Source organism: Scatophagus argus, chromosome 4, assembly GCF_020382885.2.
Source record: "Scatophagus argus isolate fScaArg1 chromosome 4, fScaArg1.pri, whole genome shotgun sequence".
Classification (NCBI taxonomy): Eukaryota; Metazoa; Chordata; class Actinopteri; family Scatophagidae; genus Scatophagus; species Scatophagus argus.
In genome coordinates this window covers 4917593-4940204 of record NC_058496.1, presented here as the reverse complement: position 1 = coordinate 4940204, position 22612 = coordinate 4917593, and the positions used below count along the sequence as shown (strand labels likewise).

General features: G+C 39.5%; 3 protein-coding genes across 4 annotated transcripts; 2 read left to right on the top strand and 1 right to left on the bottom strand.

The window, feature by feature from the left end:
* The first annotated feature begins 458 nt into the window (after positions 1 to 458).
* Positions 459 to 6029, top strand: LOC124058123 (arrestin domain-containing protein 3-like). Its single transcript, XM_046387032.1, has 6 exons — positions 459 to 781; positions 1350 to 1407; positions 1502 to 1649; positions 2919 to 3015; positions 4010 to 4263; positions 5081 to 6029. Exons 1-6 carry the CDS (start codon positions 529 to 531, stop codon positions 5507 to 5509), a joined length of 1239 nt encoding a protein of 412 aa, XP_046242988.1. The 5' UTR covers positions 459 to 528; the 3' UTR covers positions 5510 to 6029.
* A 198-nt stretch (positions 6030 to 6227) lies between these two features.
* Positions 6228 to 11674, top strand: si:dkey-245n4.2. Of its 2 annotated transcripts, none has more exons than XM_046387034.1 (6): positions 6228 to 6643; positions 7514 to 7905; positions 8072 to 8225; positions 9029 to 9148; positions 9475 to 9565; positions 10179 to 11674. In XM_046387034.1, the coding sequence occupies exons 1-6, from the start codon at positions 6592 to 6594 to the stop codon at positions 10375 to 10377; spliced, it is 1008 nt and encodes a 335-aa protein (XP_046242990.1). In that variant the 5' UTR covers positions 6228 to 6591; the 3' UTR covers positions 10378 to 11674. The 2 variants fall into 2 exon arrangements, with proteins under 2 accessions (XP_046242990.1, XP_046242989.1); XM_046387033.1 differs by having other exon boundaries at positions 8069 to 8225.
* Positions 11675 to 16714: 5040 nt separating this feature from the next.
* On the bottom strand, positions 16715 to 22298 carry LOC124058122 (aquaporin-3-like). The gene is made up of 6 exons (XM_046387031.1): positions 22099 to 22298; positions 18896 to 19022; positions 18597 to 18734; positions 18354 to 18469; positions 18031 to 18248; positions 16715 to 17917 (listed from the first exon to the last, which is right to left on the bottom strand). The coding sequence occupies exons 1-6, from the start codon at positions 22204 to 22206 to the stop codon at positions 17716 to 17718; spliced, it is 909 nt and encodes a 302-aa protein (XP_046242987.1). The 5' UTR covers positions 22207 to 22298; the 3' UTR covers positions 16715 to 17715.
* Between the last annotated feature and the right edge of the window lie 314 nt (positions 22299 to 22612).

Here is a 22612-nt window from a genome sequence, read left to right as displayed (position 1 = left end):
TTTTATGTGTATAAAGCATACACTGATTTTTGCTTTAATGACTGAATCACTGACAGAATCACTGACTCTTTTGCCAATAACTAAATTGCTCCTACTAGTGCACAACAACTGTAAGTGCCTGTACAATAATAATAATAATAATTTAAAAAGTGATGGTTGTAAGTCCATTATTTTAACACCTCTGACTTGTGTGTGGTTATGTAAGACATCTAAACCATCAAAATTACATTATTCTTCATTTTTTGTCTTAATAAAAACCAACCTTTGTAAGAACCAAAACGAAAAAAAACCATAGCCTTTGGTTGACACACTGAACACAATACAGTTCCTATGTGCTTATATAAACGCGGACAGCTTGTTAGAAGCAGATTGCTTAAGTTTTAACTGTTTGCCATGAGGCAATACTGGAGATTTGACTTGCCAACATTCCTGGGCGCGGCGTAAACTGTGCTGTGAGTATTCAGCTGATTTATTCATTTATTGGTCACGAGTGCGAAAACCACAGCGCGTTTGGCTGTTGTACGTAAAATGTCTCCGATAAAGGATTTAAATGTGATTTATGAAGCTCTCCACACGGAGAACACCTTTTCTGAGGGAGATATTGTTCTGGGCACAGTTACTTTCACTTTGACAAAAGAAAAGAAAGTGAGCCTTTTCGTGAAACTCAAGGGGGACGCGCGAGTCAGTTGGACGGAAGGGAGTGGAGATGATGACAGATCTTACAGTGCGCACAAGAGATACTTCAAAGTCAAGGAATACTTAGTGGCAGGAGGTCCCAAAGGTAGGTCAAAAAATGCTGCACCTTTTTATTTTTGTTGCTATTTTAAAATTATGGGCGTTAATTTGATAAGATGGATGAGCCTGCAGCAACGGGAAGGTGCATTGTTTGCTTGCAAAGTATGGCTGACAAATTCGATTATTTCTTCACACAGACCTACACGACAACTAATAAATTAATGATTGAATACAAATTTATCAATTTTTTTCTTCCTGGCTGCGTTGACAACGGTCATTACGTATGCTCAGATTAATGTTATCTATTTGTATGCATTTGTGACAAGGTGAGCACACCCCTTCTCACTGTCTCCGCGTTTTTGGCCTGCGAGGCAGCGTAGGAAAATAAAAAAGACTTTTCGGACTTTGTGGCGCATGTGCACACACACACACACACACACACACACGTACGTGCTTGGTGAAATGTTTGGCGTGGCCTACGCCATGGACGCTTCGGCGTAAGAATCTCACAATTTTATAATACAATACATAATGCAGCTCAGTAAATAAAAGTGCTGCCAATAATCTTTCGCCTTCTCTAGTGGAAGTATTGATGACTCTCACTTCTTCTTCAGGCACTGTACTTCCCCAAGGAGCCCATTGTTTTAACTTCAGCCTTAAAATCCCACATGGGTAGGTTTGAATTATATTAAGTATCTGGCATAAGTAGTATGTCATGGCTTGCTTTCACTACGAAATGGATTTATGGGCTGGTTCTGTCTTTCAGGAACATGCCGTCGTCCTTCAACGGGTCACATGGAAAAATCATCTACATGCTTGAAGCAAAGGTGTCCAGGAACTGGCGGTGGCCTTCTGCAGTACACAAAGAGCTCAATTTTGTGTCAAAGTCTTTATCACAACATGGCCAAGTAAAGGTAAGAGGGACATTACGATTGTACATGCATTTGATTCACTATTTCCGCTTTTCAAATGAACTTTTTGAACAAGCATTGGCAAACTTAGCAGTGAAATAGCCTTAGGTTAACGCATTGTACAGAGTAGTTTGCTTTTGTGTGATAGACTTTTTCACTTCTTGCCATGAGGCAATATCTGAGATTTCATTTGTCATCATGCTTGGGCAGGGCATACACTATGTTATGAGTAGCCGGCTGATTTGTTGATCGGACGCCTGTAGTTCATGAAAATCTCACAAAGAGGACACATTTTCTGAGGGAACTGTAGTGTACTCTAATTGGCTTTTGGATGCTGAGAGGGAATTTAAGAAGTCATGTGACTAAAGAGAAAGTTGCCTAAATTGAAAGAATAGCATAGGTGGTGATGAGAGAAAGGCAACAATAAAGAGAGCAGTGTGAAAACAGTTCATACAGAATGTGTCTGAACATCTTTTTCATGCAGAAAATACTAGCATATCAACAATGTCTTCAAATATAATGAGGAAGGTAGCAGGAGTTGCAGTAATCTGAAACTTTATACGATAATATACATCATATGTAGGAAGAGTAAGAAGAGAATCTTGAATTTCCCTTGGGATCAATAAAGTAACTATCTATCTATCTAAACCACATGTTAGTTGTTTGACTTAACAGGAAATGGAGTGTGTTCTGCTGAAAGGAACGGAGTTTGGAGTGAAGTGAGATGATTCGATTGTAGGGTTCATTAGAGAACATCTGCTATGGCTCAACCCCATCTTAAACCTAGTTAGAGAGGACCTAAACAAGCCAGGCTTAATCCAAAGACTAACAACAAGGTGACTGGATTTCCTCCTGGACTTTTGATTTCTGCCATATGAGACACTGAGTTGCAATTAAATTATTTTGTTTGTATGATTTTATGTTTTATTATATGTTTTGCGCAATTAACCTGTACTTTATGACTCATTTCTGGGTAGCAATCCGTTTACATCTGTTTACAGTGTAGCTTTTAGTCTCTTGTTTTATACACACAGTCAATCTGGTCAACCTGCTTTCTTTGCATTCTACTGTACTTTATGTAGCATAAGTTAGTTTATTTAGTATATGTTTAGTCTGTTTTTTCTACTAACAGTTAGGTCTTGTTTGTTTGTTTGTTTGCTTACTTTTTGACTAACCTACACTGCTGTAATGGGCTACTGGATGATTGTTTCTATCTGTCTATCTATCCATCTATCTATCTATCTATCTATCTACCCATCTGATTTGTTCTAGTGTCCCCACTCTAGTTCAGTGGATAAAAAGGTTGGGGTATTTTCCAAAGAACAGGTCCAAATGTCTGCTACCATTGACAGAACGGTTTGCTCTCCAGGTAAAGTCATTTACAAGGAACACAATCAACTGTTCATGCAGGACATACAATACATTGTATTGTCACATGATATCAAATGTTTACAGCTTTGTACATGGTTTCTTTACTAAGTGAGATAGAAGTTTTTCAGGTGTAAATGTAAATGTGATCATTGTGACTTGACAAATGTGTTTCTATATATATAGTGCTTATAAAAAGTATTCACCCCATTGGATGTTTTCACCTTTTATTGTTTTTATAATTGGAATCATTGTCAATATAATTTGGCCAAAATTTAAAAAACTCAAAGCGTAAACTTATTTGTATAAACTAATGTCAATTAATTGAAAATATATTATGTAAAATAAGCGATTGGTGGCCTCCCTCACTACTCTAGCTCCTTCCTTTTCTTAATGCTGGATTTAACTGAACTCCAGGTGATATTCAGTGACTTGGACATTTTTTATCCATCCCCGACTTATAGTTTTCAATAAGGTTTTCTTGGAGTTGATTGTAGCATTGTTTTGTCTTCATGGTGTAATTGTAGCCAGCAATAGTGATTAACCAGTGACCGGACCTTCCAGACACAGTATCTTTATACTACAATCTTTTGAAACACATTCACTGCACTCAGGTGATCTCTATTTCACTAACTGTAAAACTACTAGAACCAGTTGGCTGGACCTCTACTGAATCAGGTCAGTCACTTTAAAGTGGGTGAATATTTATGCAGTCATTGATTTGATGTGATATATTTTTAATTAATTGACATTACTATGTAAAACTCTGTTTACATTTTTGACATTATATGTTTACGTATATATGTTTTGGGGGTTTTTTTTTGTAAATCTTTGTTTAAAAAAAAGCCAAATTATATTGACCATATACCCATTTGGAAAATATCCAAGTGGGTATATACTTTTCATAGGCACTGTATGTATGTACTTTATTGTTATTAGCAATATTGCAGTATGTAAATAGTGCATATTCAGATATAATGATTTGTTTTTGACAGGTGACACTTTATCTATTGTCGTCAAAATCTGCAACTCCTCCTCCAAAAAAATGAGGCCCAAGTTCAGCTTACAGCAGAATGTAGAGTACCGTGCCAGTGGTGCCACTAAAACCAGTGTCAAAACTCTGTGCAAAATGGTTGGAGAGATGCTCAAAAACTCAGAGGAAACTGTCTCCTGCGAAATGAAGATTCCTGTCAATACCATCTACACCATGCAGAATTGCGAAATCATCTCAGTTCACTATTGTCTCAAGGTATGTAGTAAATAATGGATGGAGACTGTTGGTATGAGCCTGCTAACGGCTACCTATTTCAGGTGCTCTAAAAAGCTCTAAGGCCTGTGGTATCATCTGTGTTGCAGAGGTCCACCAAACTGGTGGAACTGTCCAAAGTGCCTGGGGTCTTTTCTGAATGTCTGTATTTGACATGCAAATACATGTCTCCCTATCCTCCCTTCCACTGTCTGCATGTTAACCTTTTTAAAATCCCCTTTGCCACAGAAAACAACAACATTCTCTGAGCCAGCAAACTACATGTTGAAAATGGCAAGTTACCTTCATCCTAACGCAGTTATGCCGCAGTTGGCAGCTGGCAGTTGCCTTTTCTTTTGCAGGGATTGTGTTCAGTTTTATGCGTAGAACGAATTCCGCCTTACACTATTCTGCAGGTTGTACTCTCACTACATCCTGAGCTTAGTGCTGCCCAAGACTATTGAGTTTGGTTTGAAGAAATACAAACAAGCCATAGGGTTCTTTTTTTATATGAGAATGACAGTTGGTGCAGCCAGAGTAGAGGTCTGACTATGTGAGAATTAACTCAGAAATTAATTAATTGATTTTTCGCAAATGTTGGCAGTTAAGTAATCACAGAAAATCCTATTCTTTTTTTTTTTGTTACAAATGTGCTTCAGCAACTATTGTAAATATAGCACAACAAAGAGCACAACAGCTGAATATATTGTACTCTTAGAGAGCACAATCAACTGAATTAATATTTTCATAAATGGCAGTTTGATTCAAATCATTTCTGATGGAAACGGAGTTGACTTATTAGTATATTTCTGTTTTCCAGGTGTATCTGGACATCAGTTTTGCCATTGACCCAGAGCTGCGCTTCCCATTGGTCATTGTTCCTTCTCGCTTTGCTCTCCGTCAGCCTGGTGAGGCAGCAGGGCCTTACTCAGCTCTTGGGGCCCCGAGTTACAGCGACTTCCCTCCACCTGCCTACCCTGGTGGACCTTATCCAGTACCCGCAGGTCCAAGTGCTTATGGATACCCAGCACCAGATCCCACTCAGCATGCGAACGCAACATGTGGCTTTGACAGTCAGTGGCCACAACAGGTTGCTCCATCTGGTTTTTCGGATGCAGCTTTTCCACCACCCTCAGTGCAACATCAAGCCCCCACTGCACCACCTGGGTTTCAACAGGGAGAACCTCCAACCTGCTCTTCCCCTTTCCCCCTTACTCACGTTAATACAGTGTCACAACATAAATTTTGAAATATGGCAGATGATTAGAGAATTTGAGGCATTTTCAAAGGTCTTCATTTGATTCTTTACTTTTGGTACAGATGGTACAGATCTCTGCTTTTCATTCTTCACTTGGAAGAAATTAATTAATTTCCTGCTGCCGCAATTGTTAGACTAAGTTTAACACAAGCTTACTTTTAATACAGATATTTATTCACTGATAGGAATGCAATATACTTTTTTAAACAAATATAGAGGACTGAAGGTTTTTATTTTGGCTTTTTGTTGTCTGTGAAGTATTTAATTTATTGAAATTGAAAAATACATTTTGCTGAAGAATGTAATTTATATCTGTTTATTTTGATCCAAATTTTTCACATACTTTGTGGTGCATCATTCTAGAGAAAAACATCATGTGACCATGCAGGCCCCAAAAGCTGTCCCATTCCTCACAGTAACGAGTGGGCAAACCTATTCATCTGGGAACACTGTTTTCTCCTCTCTCCAGATTTACACTCTTTAAATCTAATTGGTAGTCCACGGAGTTGCAGCGCACTGGTTGTAAACACATTTTCTTGCCTGCCATAGTGATAAACAAAGAATGTATCTTGTATATATATATAAATATATATCTTGTATATATATATGGATCTTGTAGATATATATATAGTTGTAGGAAAAACCACATGTGCCACAGTAATAAGACAGTAACAGAATATGCAAAACAATGAAAAATTGAACACATCATAAACAACAGCCCACGAGGATTGAATTTGTTATATAAAAGGGAATAATGACCGCGTACTGAGGTTAGAGATGTAGAGAAGAAACAGCAACGGGCAATAGTGAAACCATTCAAAACAACCAAAGTCCCTCTTAAAAGTGTTTTGGTTTGATGCCTTGACCGTAAGCGCGCACTTGGAGGCCTGAGCAGTTACGAGGAGGAATGCATGGATGTTCCACCAACCATTTGTGCAAGTGATGGATGCGTAGAGGAAGGCTGCATGGAGTTTTGTTCCCGCCCACTTGCACTTGCTCTTGCTGCTGAAAACACTCGGACTGTATTGTCACGGTGAGAGCCTGAACTATCTGTGCCTTCAATCGCCATCGCCATGGGAGGAAGCCTGCGGTGCGTCTGTTTGTTTGCTCTCCTCGTTTTCAAAGGTAGGACAAATAGGAAAATATGTTGCACTTTGCTGAGTCTCTTTGCAAACATAACTGTAACCTTTAAGGCAGCTGGCCGATTGGTTCTCGGATGGCTAAACACAAAGAACACAACGAGAACGACTACTTATTTGATATAACGTTAACGTAAGCTGTAAATTAACGCTAGTTTTGCACTCTTCGTCACATCTTGGGTAACTTTAGCAGAAGTACGCTGACGTTGGTTAAGTTAGTGACATGAATTGTTAAGGTTAACTGAAACACTTTAGTAATAACTTGGAGTTTGGGTAGTTCTAAGCACAGTATGTTACAAACTTTACGTGTTCATGTCTCCTCTTGCAGCTTTCACTAGAATAATTTAGCTAGCTATTGACATTTAAGCTAGCTCAACGTGGGTTTAACGCTAACTACTTAAACCCGCAGAGTAAAAAAAAAAGTTTGAATTGTCTTGAAGTAAAGAGAAATTGAGCTTTGCTGTTTCAGTTGTGTGCCGATTAGAGCTAGGTATCACAAGACACGAACTTTTAAAAACGTTTCAAGTAATATTTTATGACACTTTTGCCCAGGAGCAAATTAAGATTAAATTGTCGTCTTTTTAGTGGAATTTGGCTTGACCAGTATTAGACAGCTGGAACAACAACACTGTAAACTTACAATATTTGACCCCAGTGATGTTATGTCAGGCTCCAAAATGTATTTTGCATAATATAATAACATGCAAACGTTGCATTGTAAATGAGGTTACACTCTCTTGACAAGCATAAATTTGTTGTTGAGTAATAAAATTTAAAATCCTTCACATATAGCAACAGCAGCTTGACTGAGAGGTTTCCAATAATGACCGAAAATTTTTTTGTGTCCCCCACACAGAGGTGTCTGGCTTAAAGATTCAGAACAAGCTGCTGGGTAAATGTCTTCAGGTTCAGGACAGTAGGGTGTCACTGGCTGATTGCACCCCCTTTTCGGCCGCACAGGAATGGCGCTGGCTCCCAGAGAGCCAGGCTCTCGCAAGCCAACACACTGGGGAGTGTCTGACTGCATCAGGAGAGCAGTATGAAGGTGTCCATCTGAAGCCCTGTGTCTTTCAGGCTGATAGTGATGTGACTGGTCCCGGAGAGGCAGCAGTGGATATGGGCAAAGAGGCAAGCAGCCAGACATGGTCCTGTTCCAAGAAAGGACACCTCACTTTGTTACGGAGGGGGCTGCACCTTAGCGCCACACAAGAATCCACTTTAGTCTTCCTTTCAAGGGAACATAAGCAGGTATGAATATTTTGGAGAAGGAGCAGAAGATCCTATGAGACAAAGGATCTGATTGTAAAAAAAACTAGGGAGGAAATTGTCATATTTTTTAATTCTAATATGATTAATTCTATACAATGTCTAATGCTAGCTGGGTGTTCTTTGGGTCCACTTTCTTTACTAACAGGGCAGCAGGTGGCGGGCACTTGACAACCAGACATTGTGCAATGGGAAAGACAACAGAAATAACCAACACCAAACCCTCCACCATCTGGGGAATTCATTGGAACCTGGGATCTTTACAAGCCCCATCTCTGATATACACAGACAAGCTAAACCATGTAGGACCTTAAAGTATCTCTCTAGTAGTAGTTTATTGATTTTTGTCTTCCTACAGGGTATAATTGTAATAAAAGTATCACAAATTTCTTTTATGCTAGCCAGTGACTTTGCAAGCTTAAACCACCCTTAGTTACTAAACAGTAACAGAGTAAATCGTATGGACGTGCTGTCATCTGAGCATTGATGCTAGAAAGCATAACTCTGGCAAGCTATGTTGTCAGAAAATCAAAATCAAATTAAAAATAAAAATATTTCCCGTGCTATATCCAACATCAGCTGCATGATCTGTTCTGCTGTGGCCTGCAGATTAGATTACATGTCCGCTTTTAGGCTGAGGATTTCATTTAGTTGATTGCACTTTTGACCAATCAGAATTTTCCTCATTTTGGAGGTTGGCCAACCACTCCATGAAATGGCTTTGCTGTGTGTCATGGTAATGCTGATTCATGTTGTCTCTACATCAGGCTGACCCGGCATCAGCTGATTTACTTTCTTACTTAAGACGGATACACACAACTGTAGAGACCGTTGTATCCATTTGTATTCAAAATATTCAAAATTAGGGATATTTGTTTATTTGCTCCTTGTTTGTGCAATGGCCACATAAAGAAAATTAAGATATAGACTTAAAGACATTACTGCTAGACTATTATGGTAAACAAACTAAAACCGTTAATAAACACACACAACATACACAATACAAAATAGCCAATACAAATTAACAAGTCGAAATAACTACACAGAAAACATAGTTTTGATAATTGCTTCTAGTTCACTTGTCTCTTTTTTTCTTCACTTCCAGTTGGAGGTGTAATGGAAAATGAGGTCACAGAATCATATCTTGCAATTGATCAGACTCTTTTGTCCATGAGCACCAAATCCCCTGCAGATCCCACCATGATTTTCTTCAGTATGGACTATGGTAAGTTTGCTAAATTGTAATCTGTGGAAGTGTTTAATTCCACAGTATTGTATGCAAGCTGGTACAGAAGCATGAAAAACAAGTTATCTGATTCACTTTTAATGTACTTACTTTTCCACCACTAGGTGGAGTTAAATGAATGAGAAATAGAGTGAAGTTCATGCTAGATGTGTTGTAGTGTTTGTAAAGGAGTTCAATAGGCTTATATTTGACAAGTACATGAGCAAGAATCATAGCTTGGAAAGGAAGATAAATATAGCTTGTGTAATATGTGGGTTATGTAAAATGATTAATGTTTTGTTTGGTCTGTAAATATATGTGCATAGGAATGGGCTGGAAGATAACCATGCTGGTACTAAGCTCTTTGGCTTTGGTCCTGGGGACTGTGATCCTTATCCTCAATGTTTACTCCAATAGGTCAGTTCCTAAACACACACATACACACAAGTGTTCATTTATTATAGAATTATTGTTGTATTTTTATTTTGATTATCAATTAATCATCCATATGATAGCTAGATAGATAGATCAGACTTTATTGTCATTGTAGTTATACAAGGAAACTGGAAGTTTTGGAAGCTGTCAAAGACCAGCAGCAATAAAAAAAGTAAAAATAGAAGACATGAATAAAGAAGAAAGAGATAAAAGTATACAAGCAATTACTGTTGGTCTGCCAATAGCTACTGTATAGCAGACATTTTTTTTGTTTCATTTTTCTGTTTTGTGTCTTTGTAAATTGGATAAATTTGAGTTTTATCTTTTGGTCAGATGTAAGTCATGTTAGGAGAGCACCTTGGGCTGGTCTGGCACCATAACTGATAAAAATCTATTAAGATTAGAAAAATTGGTTTATTCAGAAAAGAGCATAGTTGGATGAAGAGCCAGCAGTGCATCGCAATACCTCAGATTTTCCTACTTTAAGGCAGAAGCTGGAAGAAATATTTGGCAAGAAATTTCAAAAAGGTCTTGTTAAAATCAAAAAAGTTGGACATCCATCCACTTTCTGGCTTTTTCTGTCTTGCTGTGCCAGGAGGAAGAAGGTGGTGTGTGTTCTGAAGTCATACACACCAAGGCCAGAGGTGAACATTCCTGGGTCTCCGGTGCACAGTGAAAGAGCCCCGCTGACAGAGCATGCCATGCGTCTCCCACACTCCTCCCCCACTTTACAGCGAGGAGAAATCCTGATTGAGTGGAAGGATGGCACAGTTACTCCTCTGTACGAGGCCTGAAGGTTGTCCCATTCATGTAGATTCAGATGTGGGTGTGTTTGTGCAGGCATGCTTAGTTTCTTGTGCCAGGCACAAGAAACTAAGACATCTAATTAGGCATATAATCCTCTCAATTTGTCTGAAGTCTGGATTCTGTTGTGAAGAGAAAAGATGAGAAAAACAAAAAGGTTTTTTTACAGACTTTTATATCAAAATGATACTAAGCAAGCTGTTGATGGTAACAAGTTAGTGTGTAATTGAGTGCGAGTTGTTTTCCAAAATGTGAGTCGTGAGCTCTAGTATGAGAGGTTGGAGTGGTAACTTGGATGAAAGTACTGTCAAACTAATGTTTGAGCATCCACACATTGTTTGCAGACTTACTATAAGCACCATGGGCTCCAGGTAGGCTCAACAAAGCAACCAGGAGGTCTTAAGTTGGATAAACACTTAGGAAACTAACCTTTGTTTGTCTAGGCCTGAGCTTAAACTTCTTAAAGCAGACATTGTGATGCTGCTGCTGTAAACTCAGCTCAGGTGTCTCTTTACATTTTTGCTTAATTTTGAAGAAATTAAAATGCCTATGGGCAATTTTAGACTTAGTTAATTTGTCAGTTGTTTAACACTGTGCGTTATACAATATCAAAAACGTGTCTTGGCCCCCGAGACTCACTTCCTTAGTAGACTATTTTAGGAAAATGTAATTACTTTTGTAGCAGCACTCTTCACATAACACAGTTCAGCATTATTTAGCCTGTACTCCATATCCTAACTACATAGAGTAGTTAAGATGTTTCAGGGGAAAATTCTTACCTAGTATTAATAGTCTGACAGTATATTTCACTGCCGTTCATTTTGTAATGTACTTAGGTTTGATACTGACATGACTTCATTGTTCATTAATTTAAATTGTCAATAGAATGTGCTTACAACATTGACTTGAGCTCGACACTTTCTCAACCTTGGAAACATCAGTTGAAAAAAACACCTCCTCTCAAGGTCTCTTTAGTGGCTTTTTCCGGGGCTTTCACTTGTACCACACAGTGGTTATGAGCAGATGAAGTTAACTCAGCTGTCATGGAACAGGAGATGTTTGAACTTAACCATTATTCTGAGCACTTTTGGGACTTCTCTCCCTTAAAGGTTCACTGTGAAGATTGTTTGATGTGGCTGAAAGCTCAAGTGCAGAGTGTTTTGTCTTTGAGTTTTTGCATGTTTATGTGGCAACCTGATAGACACCCAATTAATGTATTAGTTTTTTTAACTAAATATAAGATTTTTTTTAAAGCCTTGAAGTAGCTAATAAAATGAGCTATGTACAGTTGACTTGTCCTGTATTTATGATTGGTGATCCGATGCATTATGTAAAGCTTATGTTCTTCAGTGTTTACAGCAGGTGCTTTTCCATACTTTAATATTAAGAAAATGATTACTGACAAAAGCGTCATTTATCGCAATTACTTAAGACACTTTGCAAAGCTGCAGTAATCCCAGATACATGAAGTTGATGATGAAAGTGATGACGAGGCTTCCAGACAACATGGCATTTCCTTGTGGCATGGAAACTTCCCAACAGGAGGAGTCTGTTTACAACAGCAAACGAGAGGCTGTTTTACTGTTTTCTGAGAGAGGCTTGGTTGTTGTTGGGCAGGTTCATTTGATCTCTCCCCCATTTCAGCACCAATTATCAGGTCTGTGTTTGTACAAAATGCTGCCAGAAGGAAAAGACATACTCTTATATGTAAAACTTTGTCAAAAGTGCATTTGCAACCAGTACTTCTGCCTCTGTTGATGTGCTTTTAATGGATGTTTTTATTCCAGAGAATGCGACACCATACTGAGAGCTGACACCCTGTCTCCTCTGCCGTTAGTGTTTATACTAATGAGAGGGTTTAGTGCAACCTGAAAATGGCATGGCATCCCACACCAATCCAAAACACATCCACATGTCTGGACAGAAGAAGGCAGGTTATTTTGTTTCATTTCTTTCTTTCCTTCTTTTTTTTTTTGTTACAGGAATCATTTAGCTTCCACAATAATTGTTCAGTATTTATATTTAATTAGCCTTTGACCTGTGTGTGAGTCATGTCACTAAGACAATACTATCATCTATTTAACTTTTACTGTAATTTGAAAGTATTTACATATACATTGTGTGAATAGTGTAGGAACTGTCACCCTATCATTGTCCTCTCGCACTACATTATTACTCCTTCAATATGGAACATGGGAACATCGCCACACACCCTTTAAGTCAGCATTTTGACTGCGTTGTCATGGTGTTGTTTGAAATCCAGTATTGGTGGAGCACTGAGCCAAAACAGTAGAAAATATGTCACTGTCCAAATACTGACAGGCTTCTTCGTATGTGCACAGACGTGTCTTCTCGTAGGTGAGGCGTAAGAGGGTGGGGGTGACATCTGTATGAATAAGAGGTGTGTGAGAGAGGACTGACTCAGCACACTCAATACCTGGCAGATCACATATCTGGTTTCACGGTTTCATTTGCAAACAATCTTACAAAGCTGTTTTTATGATTTTCCTGTTTTATTAGCCTCGATGAAGTGATCTGCGAAGAACTCTGTTGTCCATTGCCTGAATTTCTTATGGAGACAAAAAAAATGAAACATGAAACAAATAATTTAGAGCAGGTCTTGCCAATCATTTTGAAACCTTACGATGAGAGGAAAAGAGGAAGCACATGTTTGCTGTGGATAAGCTGCTTTCTCCTTGTCCTCCTAAAATATCTCTGCTCTCCTGTTTTGTTGTGGGACCTGAGAAAAGACCACATTCGCCAGTATGGGAAAACAGTAATTTCTCAGAGAGTCTGAATGCTGTACAAGAAACCACAGTTGCATCCTGCTCATCCCCAAGCTCCACAGTTATATTACCAGATGAGGCAGAATTCTTGAGACTGCCTTGACCCTCACGGGGCCTTTCAGATAAGTATTTTGTCATTTTAGCATGAGACCTGGATGAAAGGGGAAAGACAACAGTAAACAGATGTGTTCTAAGGACCCCAGATTTATGAACATCCTCCATTTCCTTCTCAGCCATGCACAATGGCCACTCTTCAATTTAGTTCCAAACTCCAGGAAGAAACATGCTAACATCTTGTGAGCATGTGTTTGTTGTTTTTGTTAGACCTGCCTTCATCACAATCATAGATTGGTGCAAGACAGATTCTGATCTCCTCAGATTTCTGGCAGATACGTGTTTTCACTTGATATATTGAACGGGCTGTTATCAGGAACACTTAATTGCCTAGAGAGTCTTACACACACTTAGCACAGTAGATGTTGGTTGCTGCACTTCTTCTCCATGCTGAGGATGGGACATAGCTTTAAAAAAGCTCTTTTTGGAACTTTGCAATGAATTCAACATTTCGAGACACCCAATTCTGCAGCTACATTTTACAGGCTTGCTTGCCATCTTCTACTAAGACAAAGCTGGTCCATGTAAGTTGGTCTGTTAGTGCTGCGCTGTGGAATTTTCCAAGAATTATTACAAAGAGAACAGGAATCGTCAAGTCTGTCAAATATGGCGCACTGAACTTATTGATGTAGCTTTCGCTTGTTTGGATTCACTGTATCTTCACAGCAAATACTGCTGTTGTCACACATGGCCTGCACATGGTACTAACTCTCGCCTCAGGTGTTTTATACTGTGAATAACAAAACAGACCATTGGTGTCTGTGTCTGAACCAGACGCTCCATACAACTGTGTGAGATACATTTTATTGCGCTGTAAAATATAGGGTGAAAGTTGTTTGAACTTAGCAGGGCAACACACCTCTTCTACAAAATCTTTCTTTCTTTCTGACATAAAGGTGAAGAAAGCTGGTGTTTCCCGAATATCCACTGGCTTGTTTTTTCCTGTGAAAGTGCGTTATACAATACTGACATCCAGCCAGGTGCAAATGCTTTGATGAGACTGGCATGAACAACCCAGCTTAGGGGATATAATGGAGATTTTACAGGTATACTCACTCCCAGACCCAATGAAAAGAAATATACTTGGCATGTGAGACGCTATATTGAGGGTATAATACAGTTTTAGCATGAAAGCATTCTGTTTGGCCAGAAGGGGTCTTTTTTTTTTCCACCCCGAGCTTTTTGCAGGATATAGGTAGGCCTATGTTTCTGCTTCAAGATGTAATGTCAGAAGCTTATGTGTGTTCCCTCTGTGATTAATGTAAACTTTCATTTCTTTGTTTTTCCCGTAAAGCTAAGGATCTGTTGAAACATGCAGTCTTTTGTGTTTTTCTGTGGCCAGTTACAACTGGTTGGCTTTTGTTTGGCAATTTTTTTGGCGTCATTGGATATGATATTTTCAGACACTTCTCCACCTAAATGTAGCAGAAATAAGCAAAATTCCCACATGCCAATGATCAATTCCCTTTTATGCTGTTAAATAAGATTTGATTAATGTGATTTGTTTAAAGACTGGGTGCTACATTTGAATCAAAGTGAATCCTACAAATTTCCAAGAAATGTTCCCAGAATGTAAAGGGCAAAATACATTAAACCTGATCAAACTCTGGAATTCCATCAGAGCCTTGGGCAGCATACTCTTACAAGACTGCTTAAGATAGAAAACACATGTCCTCTGCCATAAGGTATGTGAGTGCTGCGTGGGTCAACTGTCTAAAGGATCGTACTGGCGGTTTTGCATGTCTTAGTCCGTTGACTGCAGATTGTGTATACCTTATTTTACTGCTGACAAGCTTCCAGGGGCAATCAAATGTTACTTTGGCCTGCTTAGATGCCGTAGTGATCCTCGTTCTTACTGTTACCAACACACTGCCTGTCCTCTTCTCAGCTGGCACTCTGGCAGCCTGCTGTCAATCAAACACAGACAGGGACGCCATGCCCCTCCAGCCAGCTGAGGTGAAAGGAAGCATTTCAGATATTTCTCTGTACCCTTGTTTTTCTTTTATTAAAACAAAATTATTAAGAATATTTAGAAACACGTTGACATTTTGACTACAAGATTTTCTAAATATGACTTAAGCTGGACTTCAATTAATTTGTGAAATTATTAAGTGAACCGAAAACCTGTAATAAAGTTATAATTTTTTTATCCACTTGGGGGCAAAAGAAACAAACTATAAACACAACATAATATCACCTTTAGAAGTTGATTTTTACAAATGTTTCAGCAAACAGCAGAACAACAACATCACTGGCAGCCATTTGGAGTCACGTTTTGGCCACCTGGCAAATTTAAGTCCCAATATTTACTTTCTTCAAGCTCAGTTTTTGGTCCAAACTAACTTCTAAAGGAAAAATATCAGACTCTCCAGCTAACAGTTGCTTTGAGTTTAGAGCAACTGTGAATGAAGTGGAATTCATTGGTGCTTCCACGTGCCAGTAGCCACAGTGTGTGGACCTTTTTTCATATTATTATTGCTGTTTTCCCTTGGTCAAGAATTGTTTTTAAAGGTTGTATAAACTTGTCTGTTTTGACAACAATGTTGTGTGAACGTTTTGCATGGACTACAGTCTGTAATCTCAGCCACACATGCAAGGTGACCTGCTAAGACCTGTTGGAAATAATTGTTCCAAACTGCTGATTCATATTGGCCTCCCAGAATACAAACTCTGCCCGAGATTTTCTCTTTGTGTGTTACTCATGATATTCTCTGTCCAAAAATCAAAGACTGAGTGGGTGTATTAATCTGGATAAAGATCAAGTACATTTCCATGCCTCCATGTTGTGTTTCAAATGGCAATAGGCTGCAGTTCCCACTGAAAGGAACTCCTGGCATGGAGGACCAGGCCTGATTTGATTGATGCACTGAAGGACAGTGGCCCAGTTCTGGTCTGTGGATACCGAGGTATGCTTGAAAATAAAATCTAGCTTGAAATAGCACTGTAAAATACTGCTGTGCACTGCATAATGATGGAGCAGGTTTCCATTTGAGAACTTAAAAACATTATTAAAGAGCACGAGCTGAGTGAATGAAGAGATCACTTGTTTCCTGTTTGGACACTGCTGGTACATTTTTGACTTGAACAAAACCACACAACAGATGCTTTAGTATTTTTGATTTTTAGTGTTTTGATCCATTTTTCTCTTAAAAAAAGAAATGAATTTGAAGACTAATTGTAATCAAAATGATTGCTTCACTCTGAAGAAAATTAGCACACACCTTGCTAGCCCTACCTCATCTGACACGATATTGTCCCACCACACACACCGCAAACTGTTCTGAACACTTGTTTACAGAGAGGTGTAACTAAAATATCCGGTTCCATTGTGCTCTGGTGTGATCTGATTACATTCACCTCAGATGAGAAGCATTTGTGACAAACAAGAATGAACAGGAACAGGAGAGTAATATGATCCACACTCATGTTATGATAAAAAAACAGAACTTTATTGTATATCAGTACAAAAGCATTTCCCCTCAACATACATACAAACACATCAACAGGCAAAATGCAACACAACAAGGCAGTCAAGGCAGTTTTATAGGTTAACATGGTGCTGTACATACAAGTGGACAATTGCCATTTGTTAACACATATCTGATATTTTCAGGGAGGCACCTTGAAGGCTCAAGCAGCCTCTCATAAAAAAATTAGTTCATACAAAAGATAAATGACCAAGTTTGCTAGTGAAATATCACAATAATTGTCAGGTTGCTTAAGATTTGCTGGTTGGGACTTTAACAGGGCAAATAGAGTGTGCATAAAAAGACAAAGGCTTTAATATAGCTGCTTTGCACTAGCAGTGGCAAAAGTGAAGAATGTTGTGGGAAGGATGAAGCTTCACTGCCGTCTGTCAGCTTTGAAAAACAGAGTTGATTCTCCTCAAACAGACATTCCCTTTATATTTGGGCTTTTAGTTTCAACTTTTAGGCTGTAGTTTGAAATTTTACTTTCCCAATTTCCTGACAGTTTCCCTGAATTTAAATATTAACAGTAAAACAGCTATATGGACTGACAAAGTTAAAAGAAATGCCTTAGGAAATATGTACACCTGTCTAACATAGCCACTGTAAAACTGTATATAAAACTATATTGGTATGAAGTATACAATACTGTTCAAACTGGAGAGTAATAGACACTATGATGTTCATCATGTTTGTTAAAAGAATTAATGTAATTCTGTGTTTCTTTCCTTGTGTTTCTCCCCTCTACATTTATATACAACTGTTCCTCTACAGTATAATACAAAGACATAATATTGAAAGAGAGGCCAGAGAGGGGCCCGTTTTCAGAAACACAGCTTTCATCAGAGAAACCCCAACAGCTGTCAAAATGGAAAACCAGTCGTGGCTGGAAAAAAATGCTTGTGTGTGTCTTAGTATTTACAGATTGTGAAAGCGTGTAGCTGAAAGTCTCATAACACACTTAGTGCATGTCTTTGGTAGCTTCTTTGGGATTGTCGTTGGCGGTGACATTGGTGAGACGGACATTCTCCTCCTCTCTGGCCTTCTGGTCACGTGCTTCTCCCTCCACGTGGAAGCCAACCATCACTTGGTAGATCATCACACCAATGATGGCGCCCAGGAATGGGGCAAAAATGGGCACCAGGAACCATCCATCTCTAGCCCTGCAGGAGTGACAAGAAAGAGGTTTATTATTACAGAATTTGTTTTCATTTTGCTTTCAAGAAAGTTCACTCAGTCAAATAATGAGGAAAATGCTTAAAATCTTTGCACTTACGTGAAAACTTCACTGCCCCACCCAGCCAAAGCAGTGAAAAGACGTGGACCAAGGTCTCTGGCAGGGTTGACGGCATAGCCAGAGTTAAAGCCCATAGACAATCCGATGACCAGAACCACAAATCCCACAGTGAAGGCCTCCAGCCCTTGGGGGATGGGGTTGTTGTATGGATCCACAATAGCCAGAATACACACTATGAGCGCTGCAGTGCCAATTATCTGTGTTGGAGAGAGGTACACATAAGAGGAAATTGTTGGATGTCTGAGCTGTAGCACCATATTTGTAAAATTAAAATTTTGTGTATGGTATCTGCTTCCACATGCCTGATCAAAGAAGCCATTGACAATGGTGAGATGTTTTCCAGGATAGGTAGCAAAGATGCCAGCTGTGGCGTCAGGCCCAGTCACATTGAAACATCCAGGATGGTCCCACAGGGCATCTAAAGACAAAAATAGCATAGAAGATTTTTTATTCGGATTGGTTATGTAAATGAAGCAGTTCAACTTGAGATGAAACCTAATGCTTGTAACAACATCATTTCTACAATTTCACTTTGCATTTCTTACCATAGTACATGCCGAAAATGAAAGCAGCACCAAAAAAAGCACCAATTGTCTGAAAGAGGAAATACATGGGGAACTTTCTCCAGCGTTCTCTTCCAAGCAGGCACAAGGCAAAGGTCACTGCAGGGTTCAGATGGCCACCTGCAGATAGAGACACTATATCAGCACATATCAAACAACATTACCTAATTACAAAAAGCTCTAAATGCAGATTCAGACAGGAATTTGCCTTGGAAACTTTAATAAATCCAAACAAGAAATCTAACTGGTCAATGTAGTTTTCAACAAAAGACTTTGTTTACCTGATACCTGGCCACACACCAGGATACCCAATGTGGCAGCGAAGCCAAAGGCAAAGTTGACAGTCAGAAACATGCCATGGGAGCCACCGCTCAGCACCAGCTGTGCCACAGCACCACAGCCAAACATCTGGAGACAGAGTAACTAAACAAGTTAATACTGGATCCCAGTGACATAACAGCAATGTGTACTGTTGAAGTTGCTTGCTCCATGTGTTTTAAGAAAAGACTAAAAATGCATATTTTTCACCTGAAGAGGTCCTGAGATTGCACTCAGCACATCAGGGCTTTACAATATTCCAGTAAAAAGTTTTGTGTCCCACACAGCAACCATATTCAATATCCCCCTGTTGCATAAAAAAACATGAATGCTGTACATTTAGAGCTTTGTCAGCCTATCCAGGTCAAGCCAAAGGGTGGAATGAGGCAATGTGATCATTATCAGTGAAACCAGAAAAACAAAAGACCCATTAAATGAGCTCTTCTCAGAATTAAATGAGCTCTATTGTGCTCCTGATGGCACACAGGAGTACAGTATACCATACGTACACAAAGGTCACTGTGGTGACCTTGACTGGAGCAGGGTGGTACCTGCTGCCCCCAGCTGTTAATAAATAAGACCGTTTCCACTTTGAAACATAACTGATCCTGTCAAAAGAAGATTTTTGTTGCCTTTAGATGTAACAGCAATCCTGCCAAGCAGGTGCTGTAACTGCTACTTCTGCATACTGTGTGATTATGTGTTTGCACATCCCCGTGTCCTTTTTGTATCTGTTGGGAAAACAGAAATAAGTGTGGTCCATGCTTAGGCCACTGCTCTTTCAGCCTCCTGATGAGGATGCTTTTCAGTCAGACCACAGGACTCAGATGTTGAGGTCAGCTTGAGGGAGCCACACTGGGATACAAAGACATAATTCATCATCACTGGGCAGTCTAAACTCTTTTCTACCACTGAGCTTTTACTGGAAAAATACTACATATATCAGTGCCAGGACAGAATTGGGCATTGTTGTTTTTTCTGCCTTCCTTGCTATAATGGTCTCATGTGATGTGATGATAAAACATTCAAAAACCCAAGACTTTTCACTTCACAGTGTTTTTCCTTAATGTCAGAGGTATCAGGTTACAAATGATGGGCCATTAAACTTGCAAGTGCCAAATTCTTTACTTAGATCACATTCCACCAGAAAGGTTTCATTTAAATCCCACACTGAATTCTGTGTTATTCCTGACTATGCAGTGCTCATATTCACCAGTGACTGTGTGTGTGTGTGTGTGTGTGTGTGCTCTGTTGTTGAAGAACAGCAGCACCTTGTTATGTTGCTGTCATAATGTTGTAGTTAGTTAACCATGCTCCACCACTTCCTCAGCCAACTGAATGTTGGCTGATTCAGCTGGTCATGCATCCATGCAGCTTTTAACACAGTCGGGAGGCTCATATAAAAAAAAGTATAAAACACACACTCTCTCTCTCACACACACACATACACACAGCAGTCTGCCTACTGTAATGCACATTTGGCAATTGTTTAGGAATTGGAAGCGAATAATCCGCTGGCCTGGAACCAGTCTTTAAAGTACTACTTCTGTGGTCTTTTCAACTTAGGATGAAGACACACACACACACACACACACACACACAGCACCCCCCACGGCTAATCTCCAGGTCACATTTTGAAAGTGCAATGAAGGGTTAACAAAACAGTTACGGTGGGATGACCGATGACAATATCTGTCCATAGGTGCTCTTCAAGTACATCCCTTTCTGTAGATGTCTACAGCATGAACTGAATTCACCAAGATCCTGTTGAGCCTAGTGAGTTGCCAGGAGCTAATCACATCAAACGTCAAAATCAATAGATACAAAGAGGTGTACATGCCCACACACACCCTCTTACACATTACCAGTCTCTCCAAGTCAGGCCACAGTAGTAAAGCAGTTTGCTTTGTTGAATTTGTCACCAGTAGGGAATGTGTATCGACCCGCTTATAGAAACAAAATACAGCAAACAAAAACAGTAGCAGACCTCTGTAATCTTTAATAAGGAAGTAAAATTGTCAGCTATGTCTGCAACGCGCTAATTATTGTTGTGCCACTAACCCTCCCAGTGCTGCCATGGACATGTGTCACCTATTGTGTGAATGCACCACACCTGTCCACCCCATCAGTCGTCAAGGCACATGTGAAATAGATAGATAGATACTTTACTGATCCTGAGGGAAATTCAATAAAAAAAAAACTACTGGCGCCAAAGAGCTCCACAAGCTGAAACATCTCTCGACATTCTGCTGAAGTCGAATAATATATCAGAATAAAATGTAAAGCTTCTGTATCTTAACAACCAGATTTGTTACCCACTGAGGGATTAACAAGAAGTCTCTCTTCATGCTATGCAGTCAGATTTCTTTTCTATGTTTCTATCAACCTGTCATAAAGGTGGCTAACTTAAGATGTTTGAAAGTGCATTATGTGGTTTAATTCCTGTGATACTGAGTTACTATTCAGCATTGACATCAACATGTTCTTGTTCCCGCCGTCTCTCTCTCTGTCTCTCTCTCTCTCTCTCACTCACTCACTCACTCTCGCTCTCTCTCTTTCTCTCTTGCACACACACACACACACACACCTGACCTATTGTTAAGTGATTAAAGGATGTCAAAAGGTTTATGGCTCCAGGATCCTGGATCCCAGCTCAAAGCAAAATGTTATTGGGTAATTGTAAATACACTCCTGTCCACAGTGCATACGCAGGCTGTTACTTACCTGTTTGCTCTGTACTCAGTTTGCCAGTGTGAGTGACCTTACATGTACACACTTGAGTACTCGCTGTCTAATACAAAGAGTGTCATTTTGCTCTCTTTGAAGTCAGTGTACTGCTTATAAATTACGTGCAGTTTCTGTTGCAATCGTTCATCACTCAAACATAGCAATACAAAAATGATATGAACACAATTAGAGATTAATTGATCATGTTGCAACATCAAAAGCAAAATACGACAATTGCATAGTGAGGGTACTTAGAGAAAGGAAAACACTCCAAGAGGGGCAGAGTTCAACTGTAATCAAAATACAGTACATTTCAAGGATTTTTCATTTAAAGTTTGGCAGGTTTTTTTTTCTTTTTTTTTTGGTTTTAAACTTCTATTTCTGTATGATAATGCAATGAAAGTTCCATGCATACACACACTTACACACAAACACTTACCACAAGGATGAGGGTGCCGAGACATTCAGCCAGGGCCTGTCGAAGCAGGAGGTTACGGATCTGGAAGAACCGAGACATTTTTTCCAAATACACCTTCTGTCTGCCCATGATTTCTTTCTGGAGGCTGCTGAGACTGTGAGAAGACAGGCGCAGTGGGTTGATAGGGTCTCCTGAATGCTTGTGTAGCTGGGAGGACCGGGCTCCTCTTATAGAGTCAAGATGGGCTTGTACTGGGCTGGTGCCAAGCCTGAGCTCTGACCCACCCTCTGCACCACGCCTCCCTGCTCGTCACAGTGTGATTCACACTCGTCGTTCCTGTCCTCACTGGTCCTCTCTCCCTGACTTTCTCTCACACACATAAACATGTGTACACGCTTCACTCTGCTGTACCTGTGAGCCCCCTCCACTGACCTCATTTACTACATATCTGGAACCTGACCCTTTAGCCTCTTCAACACACTCATAACTACAGCTTATCTGAATATAATCCACTTATCGCTTTTGTTCAGATTTG